This window comes from Cetorhinus maximus, chromosome 13, assembly GCF_964194155.1.
Source record: "Cetorhinus maximus chromosome 13, sCetMax3.hap1.1, whole genome shotgun sequence".
Lineage (NCBI taxonomy): Eukaryota > Metazoa > Chordata > Chondrichthyes > Lamniformes > Cetorhinidae > Cetorhinus > Cetorhinus maximus.
The window spans coordinates 17,322,051-17,338,621 of record NC_135891.1 but is presented as its reverse complement, the minus strand read 5'-3'; the positions used below and the strand labels follow the sequence as shown (position 1 = coordinate 17,338,621).

At 46.0% G+C, this 16,571-nt stretch overlaps 1 protein-coding gene across 1 annotated transcript in view; it reads right to left on the bottom strand.

The window, feature by feature from the left end:
- LOC144689151 (calcium-responsive transactivator-like) overlaps positions 1 to 16,571 on the bottom strand; it is a 45,701-nt gene that overhangs the window by 6,351 nt on the left and 22,779 nt on the right. Inside the window, exons 6-8 of the mRNA XM_078556283.1 lie at positions 10,362 to 10,526; positions 5,602 to 5,703; positions 3,703 to 3,795 (exon numbers count right to left, since the gene is read on the bottom strand). Of these exons, the coding sequence (XP_078412409.1) occupies positions 3,703 to 3,795; positions 5,602 to 5,703; positions 10,362 to 10,526 (360 nt within the window). The remainder of the gene's footprint in view (positions 1 to 3,702; positions 3,796 to 5,601; positions 5,704 to 10,361; positions 10,527 to 16,571) is intronic.

Sequence of the window (16,571 nt, the reverse complement as noted above, 5' to 3'; positions counted from 1 at the left end):
GTACATCCACAGTGCTGTTAGGAAGGGAGTTCCAGGATTTTGATCCAGCGGCAGTGAAGGAACGGCAATATATTTCCAAGTCAGCATGGTGAGAAGCTTGGAGGGGAACTTCCAGGTGGTGGTGTTTCCATGCATCTACTGCCCTTGTCCTTCTAGATGACAGTGGTCGTGGGCTTGCGAGGTGCTGTCTAAGGACCCTCGGTGAGTTTCTGCAGTGCATCTTGTAGATGGTACACACTGCTGCTACTGTTCGTTGGTGGTGGAGGGAGAGAATATTTGTGGATGGGGTGCCAATCAAGCGGACTGCTTTGTCCTGGATGGTTTCAAGCTGCTTGAGAGATGTTGGAGCTGAACTCTTCCAGGCAAGTAGGGAGTATTCCATCACACTCCTGACTTGTGGAGGGGATACGAAAGGAGAAGCAGATTCTGGGGGCTGGTAGAACAAGGGGAGGCAGATCTACAGTCACAGGGGGGTGGGCTCCTCAGGAAGGTAGGGGGCGTTGATATTCACCTGCACAGGAGAAAGGGTGATGGGGCAGGCTGAAGGGTAACTGAGGTCAAATGTTACACCTGGGGCGGTCAATAGTTATGAGGGGTGGAGGGTGTAAATCATGGAGGTGGGGTAAAGGTATTTGATTGAACTACGAAGATAACAACAACCATGGATGCTCGCATCTATGCAGAACCTCGTGGTGAAGATCTCAAGATGCTGCATGGAAGTTTGGTCATCAGGAGTGGATAGAGATGCAGCTCATCTCAACTGGACAACCGAAGGAGAACCCCAGCATGTAGTACTGACGATGTTGGAACAGATGAGTGTGTGAAGGGCAAAGGCGCAGCATGCACAGGCGCAGCATGCACAGGAGACCTCTTGCACAAGGCTCGCAAGGACCCTGGCATATACTTTTGCTTCCTTGCACATGCATGATTCCAGTGGGGTAGGGGGCATAGACCCAGCCTGGGGGGCCCCTCTGAAGGTGTTTTTGGTTGCTAGGGGGAGGGGGTCTCACAGGCTTAAGGATTACAAATTATAAATAAACCACCTCAGACCTCATTGAAGTGCAAGTGTACTCTATTTACAGAAGTGCTATAAGATTAATAATCATAGTGCACCCATGCAACCACATGTGAAATTAAAACTTCTTAATCTTGCGTTCCCAACCACTTCTTCTAGGTGCTGCCCCGACATCCGCAGCAGGGGTGCAGGCAGCCTGTTGACCAGTTTGCCCTGTTGTCTTGGATGACCTTGGCAGCCATTGTCTGGAAGGCCTGGAGGGCCCTGGCTTACTTTGGCTGTCCTGCTGTGGAAACTGCTCCCTCTGCAGTCACAGAGGATGAAGTTGAAGGGGTCACAGGCAAGGGGGTTCCGAGGGGCTGGACACCCTCAGAGAGTCCTGAGTGGAGGTCCCAGAGGTGTCTAACAGCCCGGTCCTCCTCCCTTGGGTGCCCAAGGGCCCCTACCTGACTCTTTGAGGGGAAGGGGAGGGAAGCGGAGGTGCCCCATCCCTCTCTCGCGTAGCCACAGCAAAAGTTTGTCCATGGCTACAGTGATGGAGTGCAGGTCTGTGCGCATCTCAGGCAGAAACTGAGCATTCTGCTGGACCAGGTTCTCAACGGCATCTGCCACCTTCCCCATAGAGATCACAATGCGCGCGCATGTCGGCACCACTTCATCAGCCAGCAGGTGAACGGACCCTTCTGTTGAGGGCCTCCAATACCTCTGCCTGATGTTACCCCACCTTTATCAGCTTCCCCAGCATCTCGTGCAGGGCCCATCCCAGGGGCTGGTCATTCAACTTGGACATCACAGGTGCCTCTTCCCCCAGCAGTCCTCCAAGTGCCAGTGAGCTTGGCTGATCCTGCCTCCTCCTGCTGCGGACACGTGTCCGTGAGGTGACCACCAGAATGTGAGGTCTGGCCTGAACTACACCTATTACCCACCGAGATGTGTGTCTCTGCACTGGTGGAGGTTGCAGGTGACTGCTATGATGCCTCTACAGGTGCACTTTCTTCCTCCTCCCCAATGTCCTCAGTCCTCTGTGGGCTGGATGAATTGCTGGACAGGGTCTCCTCTTCTTCCCCTGCCCTCTTCCTGCTGGCACCTGCAAGTGAGAGGAGAGAGCGAGTGATTGCATGAGCTGCCTCGAACACGGAGGAACGCATGACACTTAGGTTTCTATGTGACATGCATGGATCCTTACTGTTTGGAGGCCACTTGCCGACCTCTCCACATCCGGCAGGTTCGGTCCGGTTCCTCCCCTGCCAGCTGGGCTGCCTGCTCCTCGAAGCCACTGAGGTTCTTGAGGTCAGGCCAGCCCCCTCCCGTCTTCTCTCTCTCTCTCCTGTTGTGTCGTGACTTTTCCTGCATAAAGAAAGAAGGTGGGGTTGAGATTTTGGTTCAGGTTTCTTTCTCATGCTCCCAGTCTTTAAATAACCCACCAGATTGTGGGCCATGCGATTGGTGCACCACAGGTTGTCCAAGAGGGTTCTGGGGCAGCACCCTCCAGAGCAGTGAGCCCATGCAGATAAAAAGATAAGGCTCACAGGGGCATGTCATTAGCAGCATTTACTGGTGCCCTTAAAACCTAACCCCCTTACCTTACCCTCCCAGACAACATCTCAGCTCTCTGTGTGGAAGGGTCAGGGACTCACAGTGGGCTCTCCACCTGCAGACTAGGTGAACTGCAGTGGGGCCATGAGCCTTATCACGTCGAGTAGCTTACCCTAATGGAGTGGATCAGGTCATTCATCTGTTTGCAGCATTGCAGGGCAGTCCTCTGGTGGAGGCCGTGGGCACTGAGCTCCTTGGAGACTTCCACCCATGCAGGGTTAGTCTATACAGCTCAGCCTCCTCCTTCCGTCCTCTGGGTAGAGGACAGCCCTCCTGGCCTCCACTGCATTAAGCAGGACTTCCAGGGATGTGTCATTGAATATGGGGGCCAGAGCTCCCGACCATCTCCTCCTTCAATGGGTGGGTAAGTTGATGACCAGGCGCCTTTTAAATATGGCAGCTGAATGTGATGGCGGAGTGTGCACCATCCAGCCGCCTACCATGAAAAATATTGGGAAACCCTCGACTGCATAATTAATGAGGCCGGCAACATGCGTTTCGGCACGAATTCCCACCGGTCTCCATGGCGGGAAATACTCCTGGTTCCCGCCTTCGCCACGGGACCTAGTCCCAGAATGGAAAATTCTACCCCTATTATCCCATCACAGCGTTTAACTCAATAATAATGTGAATCTGGTGCCAGTGAGCAAAACAAAGCAATATCTCTTCTGATCTTTCATGTCTCCCAGTGGTGAACCCCTTGTCACAATGATCTGAAAGGACAGGATGTCAGGAACCTTGGCATGAGGGAAAAATAATAATGCAAAGCGGTATCTCGCTCCTTACTACCTGTCTGTTGCTTTTTGCTGACCTACTTCTATTCCACTCACAACAGGGTTTTTCAAAACTTTCCTTTTCAAGTACACTGTGTAGCATGGTCATACAGATCAGGAAGGTCTCAAATCCAATCCCCCAAGGTGCACTAAATCAATTAGTCTTTGTAAGAACTGGTAGCGTGAAGAAGAGTCTGCTAACCACAATATAATCTTGATATATTAAATCTAGTATTAGAGTTGTGGCTTTACATTGGTACAGCAGTGGCTTACCCTTTGCATTTCATCTGCACAATTACATACATTAATTTACATTACCTCCTTCATAGTAATGCTGTGAAGATTCCTCAAACGACCTCTCATAACCTTGCTCTGCATATGATGATTGCTGATATGCATATTCACTGTGACCTGGAGTGCATAATGCAAAAAAAAAGGTGAAATGGATTATCTTACACTGTTGAACAGTGCTACATTTCATGAAAATCATTTTAAATAGCCTTTGAACAAAGCAGCTTTCGAAATCATCCTTCTAAAATCAGCTCAAGACAAAATAGAATTACACTACCAAAAATCACCTTGAAGTAGTCTCAAGACTTTTTTGATCATGTTATCCTTGCATGCAAACATTGATTACAGAGTTTACTATCTGATGTTTTGAAATTACACAGAAAGAGGGATCTCACTAATCAGATAAACTGCTGACTACCCAGCCCCCAATCAATTAAGTCAACAGGTACTTAAAACCTCTCTGAACAGAAACAAGTAATCTCATGGCATACTATATATTTAATTAGGGAAAATAAAATTCAGATCACCACTCTTTTTGATATATATTAATGACCCAGACAGAAAGAATTTCAAAACTTGTCAATATCATGAAACTGGGAATGTAGTAAACAGAAAGGGGGATATTCAGGAGGACATGGACAAACTGGTGAAATGGGAAGTCACATAGCAGATGAAATTTAGCATGGAAGTGTGAGGTGAATCAGTTTAGTTATTTAAACTAAATGTTATCATTTTAAAGGAGGTGTGGGAATCTGGGGGTGTAAGTATACAAATCTTTCAAGGTCATAGAACAAGTTGAGATGGCTATTCAAGAGGCATACAGGATCAAGCAACGTGGATAAAGGGGAACTTGTGGATGTGTTGTACTTGGATTTCCAGAAGATGCCACTCAAAATAAGAGCTCATTGTATAGGGGGTAACATATTAGCATGGATAGAGGATTGGTTAGCTATCAGGAAACAGAGTAGGCATAAATGGGTCATTTTTGGGTTGGCAAGGTGTGACGAGTGGAGTGCCACAGTGATCAGTGCTGAGGCCTCAACTTTTCACAATTTATATCAATGACTTGGATGAAGGGACCAAATGTGGGGTTGCTAAATTTGCTGATGACACAAAATAGGTAAGAAAGTAAGTTATGAAGAGAGTAAGACAATTTGGATAACTCTTTCAAAGAGCTAGCAGAGGCACAGTGGGCTGAATAGCCCCCTTCTTTGCTGTATCATCCTATGTTTAAGAAAGAATGTTGGCAGTCATTGGATATAACTGCACATGTCAAATCTAAGATATCATCAATGCTGAACCCATCCCAGAAATGGTCTTATTTGCACATTTGATATCATGCAGTCAACATTGAGAGGGATGCACTGTAATTTCTGTGAGGTCTTATTATCTGCACTTTGAGTGTGCTAGGCAACTAGTTTAATTTTAATTTATTAGCAGGTTTTATGCAGGAAGCGAAAGCTTTCAGGGAGACAGTCTCTAGAAAAGAACTGGGCTTGAGGACAGGGTGTAGCAATTTTGCCATTCAGCAAAAAAGACTTGTAGGGCTACAATACACATAACATAAATTTGAAAACAAAGGGAATCTATTTTGTTCTACCTGCAAAGTTAATTTTAAAAATTCTTTACAAAACACTGGGAAAATTTGTTACTGTTGCAGAATGTTTTCTTTAAAATTTAAACAACTTAAAAGTAAAACATTTTTTATTTCACAATGTTGACAGCACACAATTACAATGTAACCTAAGTTGAGAAAAATCATCAAAACATAAAAATCTCAGACTTGTAGGACTACACATTTTCCACATAAGCCAGTTAGCAGATTGCAGAGGAACAGATTTATTGTTAGCTAAATACCCTTATCCAATTAGATAAATATTTCACATTACAAATATGGACTGGCAATCTAAGGGAAAAATGAAGTACCATCAGGGTAATATTGTTGATTAATGGAATCTGTGGGTCCTTGGCCATGTCCATATTGCTCACCATAGTAATCTTCCTGTCCAATGTATTGCTGAGAAGAACCTATAAGGAGGGAAGGAACCGCAATCAGAGTGTAAATTTTTCATCAAATTTTAAAGCTATTTTCCGTACTTTGACAATTTAGTCAGCTTTGTTTGCCACAAAAAAAATTACTTGTGCATATTAAAGTGAATGGAGTATCCTTATCTTAGAAGAATGAAAAATACACTTAAAGATTTCTTCAAATATTGGGAACTGACTAAATGTTGGGTTATCAAGATATTGATGCCAGTGCAGCACATAGTTACGTTAGCAATATCCAGTGTGGTAATGGACAAAGCAGCGGCAAAAGAATATCAAATGGGTTGTCCGTGGCAGTTTGTGACAGTGTTAGATTTCACACTCACAGCCCTGATAACCTGGGGCACAGGTTTCAAGAAAAGAATTGAGTGAAATACAAATGAAAGCAAAGTTTGTATAAGATCTATATTGTCACATTCCTATGTCAGAGCTTATCACATATGTTGCCTTTAATTTATTTGAGTTCAGCTGGGGCCTCATCAGTGCACTGTCCTAGGCTCAATGCAATTTGTCTCACTGATAACGTTTATCTAAATGCTGAAATGCATTAAGATTCAAATATTTGGTGCATCAAAAGAACTTACTGGGACAATTGCTTTGCTTACCTCAGTGGTGGCTACAGCCTGGACCTATTAGAAGAATGAAGTAAGTTCATCTGTCCTCCAGGAGAGGTGATGAACAGAGGTTTATGTCTGAATTTTCATAACGTCAGAAAAGCTTCACATCTTAGCCAAAACGGTGCTGCAGCCCGGAATCTGGAAGTTCCGCTCCCGAATCTGCTCCCACCATTTTTGCCAGGTGACAGGGTGGTGGGGGGGGACAGGGGGGAAACAGGAGCAGGAGGCATTTCATACACCCGTGGTCCATGGAGACAGCTGCACATTTCAAAGTTTCTGAAACATGGCCCATATGCTTTGGGCATTTAAGGAAAAGATCTAAACCCAGCAGAGTTCTTTGGAGGAGTAAGATATCCTTTTGGACCAGGCCAGGTACCCTTTGGTAGAGGTCACTTACACCTGTGGGAAAGGTCATGTACCTTTTGAGAGAGGTCAGCTACTCCTTGGGAGAGGTCAGGTACCCCTTTGGGATTGTTCAGATTAGATATGAATGTGTGCAAAAAGTGCATAGCTCTAAGGAACTGTCAAGCTGTCAAGTCATTAAAACCTCATGCCTTTTAAATTTTGAAAGAAAACAGCCTGCTGTAACTCTGGGTTAGTAAAAAAAATCAGTGCTTGCAATTTCAAGATATGTTTATAGAGATATGCTTGGGGGCTTTCATTACAGGATTAGTGCTGCTTGACTGCTTCCACAACTTATCATTATCACAGTGGAAGGCCTGTAGCTTCAGGGTTTGATTGACAGCTCCAAGTGGTTATAAAGAGATTAACTGTAGTTGATGTGGGCTATGAATACAAATATTTGTTTTTCTAAAGGATTAAGTACTTGAAGGAAATGTTTGTTTTTGTAAGTACTTAAGTACTAAGTAAAGACTTTATAGCCACTTGAAGCTTTCAATCAAACTGTGAATTTACAGTCTCCCACTGTGATAATAGATTGTGGAGTGAGACATGCAGCACTAATCCATTAATGATAACCCTCAAGTTTATGTCAATAGCCTGCTAGTGAAACTATAAGCACTGATTTTTTTCAGCTGTAGGCTGCCCTTGTTCAAAAATTTAAAGAGCTTAGGGATGTTAATGCCTTGACAGCTTGACAATTCCACTGAGTTTATCCACTTTTTGCATACATTCAATCCCAGAGGGCACCTGACTTCTCCCAAATGGGCACTTGACCACTCTCAAATGGGTACCTGGACCTCTCCAAATAACTCCAGCAGCTTTAGACCTTTAGCTCAAATATCTAAAGCCTGCACATCATGTTTTAGAAATGTCACTAACGAAAATTGAGTCTTTTTGAAAGCAGCTATACTTTTACACGTACAGCTGCCTCCATGAACCACAGATGTGCAAAAATGGGAGTGCTGGGTTTGGGGGCAGAACTTCTGGAATTGGAGTTCTGCCACCATTTTGGCTCAGATGCAGAGCCCTTCAAACCCTGCGAAAATTCGGGACTAAATCTTTGGTCCATGCATCCAGTGAGCCACCAACAAATCAAAATTTTTATTCTATACTTTGCAAAGCTGGTACACAAGGAAATCTACAGTAAAATAAAACACTGTACTACAACATAAAGAAATTGCAAGTTTCATTCCCCCTCCCCCAAAATGAACCCATTGATGATGGATTGAAGGCCGATAAATCCCCAGGGCCTGATAATCTACATCACAGAGTACTTAAGGAAGTGGCCCTAGAAATAGTGGATGCATTGGTGGTCATCTTCTGAGATTCTATAGACTCTGGAACAGTTCCTACAGATTGGACGGTAGCTAATGTAACCCCACTATTTAAAAAGGGAGGCAGAGAGAAAACAGGGAATTATAGACCAGTCAGCCTGACGTCAGTAGTGGGGAAAATTCTAGAGTCCATTATGAAAGATTTAATAGCTGAGCACTTGGAAAACAGTGGCAGAATCGGACAGAGTCAGCATGGATTTATGAAAGGGAAATCATGCTTGACAAATCTACTGGAATTTTTCGAGGATGTAACTAGTAGAGTTGATGAGGGGGAGCCAGTGGATATGGTTTATTTGGACTTTCAGAAGGCTTTCGACAAAGTCCCACATAAGAGATTGGCGTGTAAAATTAAAACGCATGGGATTGGGGGTAGTGTATTGAGATGGATAGAAAACTGGTTGGCAGACAGGAAACTAAGGATAGGAATAAACGGGTATTTTCTGAATGGTAGGCAGTGACTAGTGGGGTACCGCAGGGATCGGTGCTGGGACCCCAGTTATTCACAATATATATTAATGATTTAGATGAGGGAATTAAATGTAATATCTCCAAATTTGCAGATGACACAAAGCTGGGTGGGAGGTTGAGCTGTGAAGAGGATGCAGAGATGCTTCAGTGTGAGTTGGACAAGCTGAGTGAGTGGGCAAATGCATGGCAGATGCAGTATAAAGTGGATAAATGTGAGGTTATCCATTTTGGTAGCAAAAACAGGAAGGCAGATTATTATCTGAATGGCCATAAATTGAGAGAGAGGAATGTGCAACGAGACCTGGGTGTCCTTGTACACCAGTCGCTGAAGGTAAGCATGCAGGTGCAGCAGGCAGTAAAGAAAGCAAATGGTATGTTGGCCTTCATAGCCAGAGGATTCGAGTACAGGAACAGGGATGTCTTGCTGCAATTGTACAGGGCCTTGGTGAGAACACACCTGGAATATTGTGTGCAGTTTTGGTCTCCTTATCTGAGGAAGGATGTACTTCTGAGGAAGGAGGGAGTGCAGCAAAGGTTTACCCCACTGATTCCTGGGATGGGGGACTGACATGAGGAGAGATTGAGTCGATTAGGATTATATTTGCTGGAGTTCAGAAGAATGAAGGGACTAGACAGGGTAGATGCAGGAAGGATGTGGGGGAGTCTAGAACCAGGGGTCAGAGTTGAGGATATGGGATAGACCATTTAGGACTGAGATGAGGAGAAATTTCTTCACCCAGAGAGTGGTGAGCCTGTGGAATTCGTTACCACAGAAAGTAGTTGAGACCAAAACAACGTATGTTTTCAAGAAGACGTTAGATATAGCTCTTGGAGCGAAAGGGATCAAAGGGTATGGGGAGAAAGCAGGAGCAGGCTATTGAGTTGGATGATCAGCCATGATCATAATGAATGGCAGAGCAGGCTTGAAGGGCCGAATGGCCTACTCCTGCTCCTAGTTTCTATGTTTCTATATCCATACAGTTGAGTCCAACAACAGTGAAACTTAAACACAGCAAAAAAATGTTTTTAAGAGCATGTCACAGTCAAGACACATGCCTGTAACATGTACTAACAAATTACAACCTAACAATCTTAAGAAAAGAAATATATTTATTTCTTCTAATTTAGAGATAAACCTGAATATGATTTTTTAAAATTAATTTATGGGATGTGGCTAGGCTAGCATTTATTGCCCATCCCTAATTGCCCTTGATAAGGTGGTGATGAGCTGCCTTCTTGACCTGCTGCAGTTGTAAGTACACTCAGTGCTGTTAGGGAGAGAGTTCCAGGATTTTGACCCAGCGACAGTGGAGAAAGATTGTTGAGAGAATAGAGAGAATCAAACAGTTGGTGATTAGAGAAACTTGCAACAGGTAACCTCAGATCTATTTACTTTACTTCCCTACATGGATTAGCTGAGCACTGGCCTTCAAACACAACAAGCAAGGTAAAGCAATTAAACGTTGGAACCCCATGTGCCCAATCTACCCATGACAATGCCACAAATCAACTCAAAGAACTCTAAAGATACTACTTAAAATAACTTTCTATACTTTTGTTCTTCACATGTTTTTCTCGAAAATAATTAATATTTAAATCATTGATAGAAGAACAGTTGCCTTTTATGTGTATTACCTACTGTATGCTTCTAAAGTGCATTTTCTTTATTAATATATCCTGCTGAAGGCAACAGAATTTCCTGAATGGCAACTTACTCCATTGAGTCAAGAAAAAAAATTACAAAAGTAGGGTACTGGAAAAATGTGTCAAAAATACCACGTCAAGCTATACATAAATTGTGACACAATTCAAATCATACCTTGTTGTGATGACCTATAAGGCCCCATTGGCCTTTGCCCCATTATGTTGTTGCCTTGGTTACTCTGTCCCATCATCCCCATGGTTGAATGCCCCTGGTAATGCTGACCACCTCCTTGCGGTGTGCTGTAATGTGAGGTTGCAGCTTGATGGTGCATCATGGGAACTGAAAAATAATCTGAAATGAGCGAATCTGCTGAAAAAAATCATTTTGTCTCGTGCTCAAGAAAGAGCTTGAATTTATAGCAATTTTTCCCAAGCTCTTCACAGCCAATGTAATACATTCTAATAGGGTCAGTAAATTACATCAGTAATTCCGATATTTTCTTCGATGGTCAAAATATAGTGAAGCCCATGCTAAACACTGAAATGACTGAACTGTATTATCTAATCCAAGGTTGGCTGCATTTAAGATTTACTGATGTTGAATGAAACATCTATTAAAAGGAATAAAATCATTAAATTTCAAAAAGGCAAGAACACACATTAGCTCCATTACAAAAGCAGCAGGTGCAGAGCACTGCCAAAAAATAAAACTAGTGAATAACAAGCACTGGCAGCCTGCTGCAACACTATTCCCATTTGGATGAGTTAAAAAAGAATCGACTAGCTCATCAGCCGCCTTCAATCATCAGAACTTTAATGTGCAGTTGAAGGCCATAAGGTAGCAGGCTAAATTTGTATATTAAGTGTGCAGGTGCGGAGCAATGTGAACAAGAATCTATAACATAACTCGCCACTGCAGAAATGAATTTTCTCTTCCCCCCACCCTACCCCCCACTCCAGAAATCCTCAACGTCATTTTCTCTTCTGAAGGCCATGGCTCATTTTAGCCTTAGTTCCATTCTCACTGGCAGCCCTCTGGTACTTCTCTCAAGTAGCTATTTTTCCATTATCCTATATAGGGGGCAACCTAAAATTGTTTAACAGGGGAATCAAAGCTCTACCCTCTCATGTTCCCACTAAATGTCCACATGTGTGCAGTGTTGACTGGATAGCAATAAGGTGCAGGAACCTTGGTTTTTTTTTCTGCCCCTTCACTTCCCTAACCCATCAACAACAAAGGACACATGTGGCATCCCTACCATGTCTCTTGCTGAGAACAGCCAACTCGTTACAAACCTGAGGTCTTATTTGATTTGGCTAGCTTAATGTCACACTGCACCCTATGAACCATCAGAGGGGCTTGCAGCTATTTTGTTTATTAGAAATAGAAATGTAAGTATATAGACATTTTAGCATATTTTTCATTGATTTATAAAGGATAAATTAGATTATGTCTGTTTAAGTGTTTACACATTCAATCAAAATTGGGATCCTTTTGGGCTCAACCATTAAGCTGCTTCTAATAAATCAATAGTTTTGAGCAGTTAAATAATCATTTTAACTCTTTTGGACTACTGTTGCATTTACTTATTTGTGACAATTTTTCTTCTGGCCAATCAGAAATGGATTTGGAACTAAAATGTATGAACTTTTTGAGCTCAATATCTGTCCCATACTAACCACCATTTGTCCATCACACTGTTCTTATTAACCTACATCAGTTCCCTATCCTTTAGTGAATCAGATCAATAATGGGGGATCTTCATTTACAAATCTTCCCACAGCCTGTATCCAGACCATTTCTATAACTTTCTCCAGTCTTATGTTGCTTCCCATGTCTTCCGACCCTGTTGTGCATTATGCGCACTCCCCTACTCCACCTTCAATTGCAGAGCCTTCAGTTGTCTCAGCTTCACCTATTAAAAATCCTCTGACAAACCCCTCTTCTCTACCTCCCCACCTCTTGAAGCCTTCTCAAAAGCATAACTCTGATCAAGCTTCATTCAATCCCCTCAACTCTTGCACAAGAGCCCAAATTCATTTCACTATTATGCTTGTAGAAGCAAGGCATCTTTCTATGGATCACATAGCACGGAGACAAATTAAATGAAAATCTGGGGCTGGATTTTTGACTCCCAATGGAGGTGTGAATCAGGTCGCAAAATGCTGAATTTAGGGTGGGATCGTCCCAGATTTGCACTAAGTGCGGTAGTGGGCGGGTAAAACAACATTTTATCCACCAGCCGTGGTGGTGGGTTTTCACACCATATCGTCCCAAATCTGCCGTATTACTTATTCATTCCCAGGAAACACCCCACCACTTCATCATGCCGGGCGCCATATTTAAAGTCCAGCCATGTTCACACATCTCAGTGCTTCCAGCCCACAACTGCTGCCGGGAAGATGTCCACAAAAGGCAAAAAGACTGCAGCCCCCAGATTTAGTGACACGTCACTAGAATGCCTTTTGGATGCCGTGGAGGCTCGCCATGATGTCTTCTACCCCCACTCTGGCTGCAGGATAGGCAGCGGTATGACCAACCAGGCTTGAGAAGTGATAGCAGCGGTGGTCAGTGCCAATGCCCTTCAAAAGAGGACAGCCACCCAGTGCTGCAAGAGGATGAATGATCTCTTCCGTTCCGCCAGGGTAAGTCATTCTTCTCACACTCTCAAGTCACACACTCACAAACCCATCACACATTCACAGGGATCTCACTCATTGTCAGTGAGACATCATCATTCACTCTCTCATGCACACCTTCATTCCTCATCCCATCCATGGGACCACTCACTACCCACACATGCCAGGCATACTTATCATCTGGCCTGGCAGGCATCCTGCTTCCACTCTCCCCATCTCAGGACAAGCTGGCACACAACAAGAGGGAGAGGGTGCAGACCGGTGGAGGAATGCCTGAAATCAAGGTCCTCACGGACTTTGAAAACAGAGCCATCCAGCTGACTGGCGAGGATCTGGACCTGTCCTGTGCTGACGGTGAGCTCGGCGCTGCTCTACCAAGTGAGGATCCAGCAGTGCAACATCCATCAGACAACCATGCCGTGAGTGATGTGTCCACTGCCATGCACTAATTATCTCCCCTTGCTTCCGCAGGCACATCTGGGAAACAGCTGGTAGAGCCTACGATTCAGGGCCTCCAATCAAGCCCTGAAAAAAACCTCTGAAGAGGAATCTGAAGGCACCCTCCTTGAAGTCCTGTCACAGCGCTCTCCCACACTGTCCACCAGCGCAGAGACACACATCTTGGTGGGGCCTAACTTTAGAATAGCCTTGGGATCACAATCTGGTGAGCACATCACACATTCTGATCCAGAGCAGGCAGCGGCAGGGACTTCCCGGGTGTCTGGCACTCAGAGGACTGCTGAATCCCAGTCAGATAATGACGAAGCTCTGGACTCGGTCAGAGCTGCAAAGGCAAGTTTGGAAATATCAGGTCCGCTGCACTCCTCAGATTGCAAGGCACGATGGAGAAGTCCGTCCGCCTTCAGGCTGAGGTGATAGCACCGGCATGCCGATGCACCGAGGCCAACAATGGTAGGATGGCGGCCACCATGGAGACCTTGGTCTAGGACATCACTCCTGCACTGCTGCACAGGCTCAATTCCATTGCCAATGGTATAGTTGGCGTCCAACAGTGTGTATGCGAAAGGGGTGCCGAGTGGCTCAATCTCACTCCAGCTACCCCTTCTCCTCAAGGAGTCAGCTTGGGAACTCTTGGGCACCCATAGGGAGGAGGATCAGCAGGTGTCCCCCCAGGGGCCATCCACCCAGGTGACTCCGGGAATGTCCGGCCCATCTGAATCTGGTCTTCCTGTGACCTCAGCAGCTCCAGCTCCACAGGCTGAGGAGGGTGCCACTGCCACACAGGACCCCGAAAGCAGGCCAGGGCCCTCTAGGTCTTGGGCCTCCGGAGGACACCCGCCAAGGTCATCACAGACAGGGCGTCGCAGTCAGCAGGCAGCCTCCACCACCGCTGTGGATGTCCGGGGAGCACCAAGGCATAGAGGCAGGGTTAGGACTGTTAAGAAGATATAGTTGCGCAGCCTGGGCATAGGTGTAAATCACTTGTGCATAGTGTTAAATATCGTCAATTAACTCCCAAGAATGTCTCCCTGCCTATGGCTCCTTGTTCTGATGAGCAGTGTTCTTGTCACTCAGATGCGAAACCTTTCTGCACAAGATAAAAGGCAGGTGTCTCAGTCCAAGGCCTCTTCCCTGTGCTTTGTGCAGCCTTCAGACTAAAGTAATGGTCTGGCCTCACACTCCCTGGACACATTACTGATGCCTGCACCTCGATGGTGTTGTCATTACTGCCAGAATGTTGTGGACAGGCGTCACAGAGTTCCGTCATTCTCTCTGTGCATTCTCAGCACCTTTAAGGTGGGGCTGGCCCCCATCTCTTCAGCAGCTGTGACCGGTGATGCTGTGCTCCTGAAGAGGTCAGGTGCTGAAGGCTGACAAAGGATCAGGTGCTTCTAAAGTTGCGTGGCTGCATCTCCATGATATGACCCTGATGACAGAGCACAAGCGAGCTGCCCTCGGCCAGACAGGAGTCAGACATTCTCAGAGGCTATGTGAAGATCAATGGAGTGTCCTCACTGCATGTTGTCACCATCTTCCTGCGATCAAGTGTCTATTAAGGCCTCCAGTTTGTCTCCATGACAGGAGCATTCTCACAGAGGGTATGTACACTGCCATAAGCCAGACTGGAGTCAAACGTTCACAGATGCAACGTGAGGATCTATGGTATCTCCTCACTGCATGTTGTCGTCATCGTCCACAAATCTTGCAGCTATGAGAGCCTCCCGGGCGCTCCTGCCTTGCCTGGTCAGTGCGAGGACCTCATCCCCATCATTGCTGCCTTCAAGGACCTCCTCATCCTCATCCCCGTCAGTGTCCTTCTCATCGGAGGGAATGTGCAGCTCCTCCATCTCCTCTCCCCGTTGCAGCGCCAGGTTGTAAAAGGCGCAGCAGACGACAATGATGTATGACATCCTCTGTGGACTGTATTGCAGGGCTCCACCAGACCTGTACAGGCACCAGAACCTCATTTTCAGCATCCCAATGGTCTGCTCCACCAAGTTGCGAGTTGCAGCATGAGCCTCATTATGCCTTCGCTCTTCTGCAGTCTGAGGCTGCCGCACGGGTGTCATCAGCCACGTCCTCTGCGGGTAGCCCTTGTCCACGAGGAGTCATCCCTGCAGCTTCTGTGGACCCTGGAATACATCAGGGATCTGTCATCGACTGAGAATGTAGGAGTCGTGCACACTCCCTGGAAACCATGCACACACCTGCAGGATGCATTTCTGGTGGTCGCACACCAGCTGCACATTCAGCAGATGGAATCCCTTGCATTTGATATAGTTGAACACATGTTGTGACAGAAGCCTGAGCGCCATGTGGGTGCAGTTGATGGCACCCTGCACCTGTGAGAAACTCGAGATCTGGGCAAATCCAATCACTCTCGTATCCTGACTGTCCTGGTTCTGGGTGAAATGCACAAAGTTGTGTGCCCTCGCAAAGATGGCATCAATGACTTCATGGATGCGTTTGTGGGTGGAGGCTTGTGATATCCCACAGAGACCACCTATGGAGTCCTGAAAAGAGCCACTGGCGTAGAAATTAAGCATCGCTGTCACTTTCAAAGCCACTGGCAATGGATGTCCTCCATGTCCCCATGGCGCCAAATCCCGCATCAGGTGGCAAATGTGACCAACCAGTTCCCTAGGCATGCGGAGTCTTCGGCGACACTGGTTCTCGGTTATCTGTAGGGTTGAAAGGCGACATCTATAGACCCTGGGTGCCGCTAGACACCGACCAGCGATGGCTCGCTGTGGCTCTTCGGCAGAGTGTGCGGGAGCCCCAGCTGCCCCTTCTTCCAGAAGGTCCTGCTCTTCTCTCTGCGCAGCCAGGAACCTCAGTCGCTCTCTCCTTCGTCGTCTTTGCTCTCTGTAAGCCACGAGACATACAGCTAATTCATCAAGCTCCATGATCCTGATGTACTCCTCCTGCAGGATGAAAGAGAGAGACATGTGGGTTAGCATGGGTGTACTAAGAACCTGTCCTAGTTAAGTGTGAAGGCCCCTTAACGCTTCCCAGAGAGCGCTGGCAACCACTTGGATGGCCAGAGATTAGTGTGCTGCATGGCTGCCCAAAACCCACCCACCTCTGCCCCCACTCCACTTGACTGATTGGCAGCAGCTTTGCCCATTGGACTGCATGCTGTGCTCTCAGCTCAGGCACAGGAATTCTCCTAACCCACACTGCAAGGCTGCACTGTTAGCTTGAACCATGGGAGAAACTAATCCAAACCAGGATGCTGACATTGCAAAGGACTGTGAGCATCTCCAACAGTGACTGCTCCATG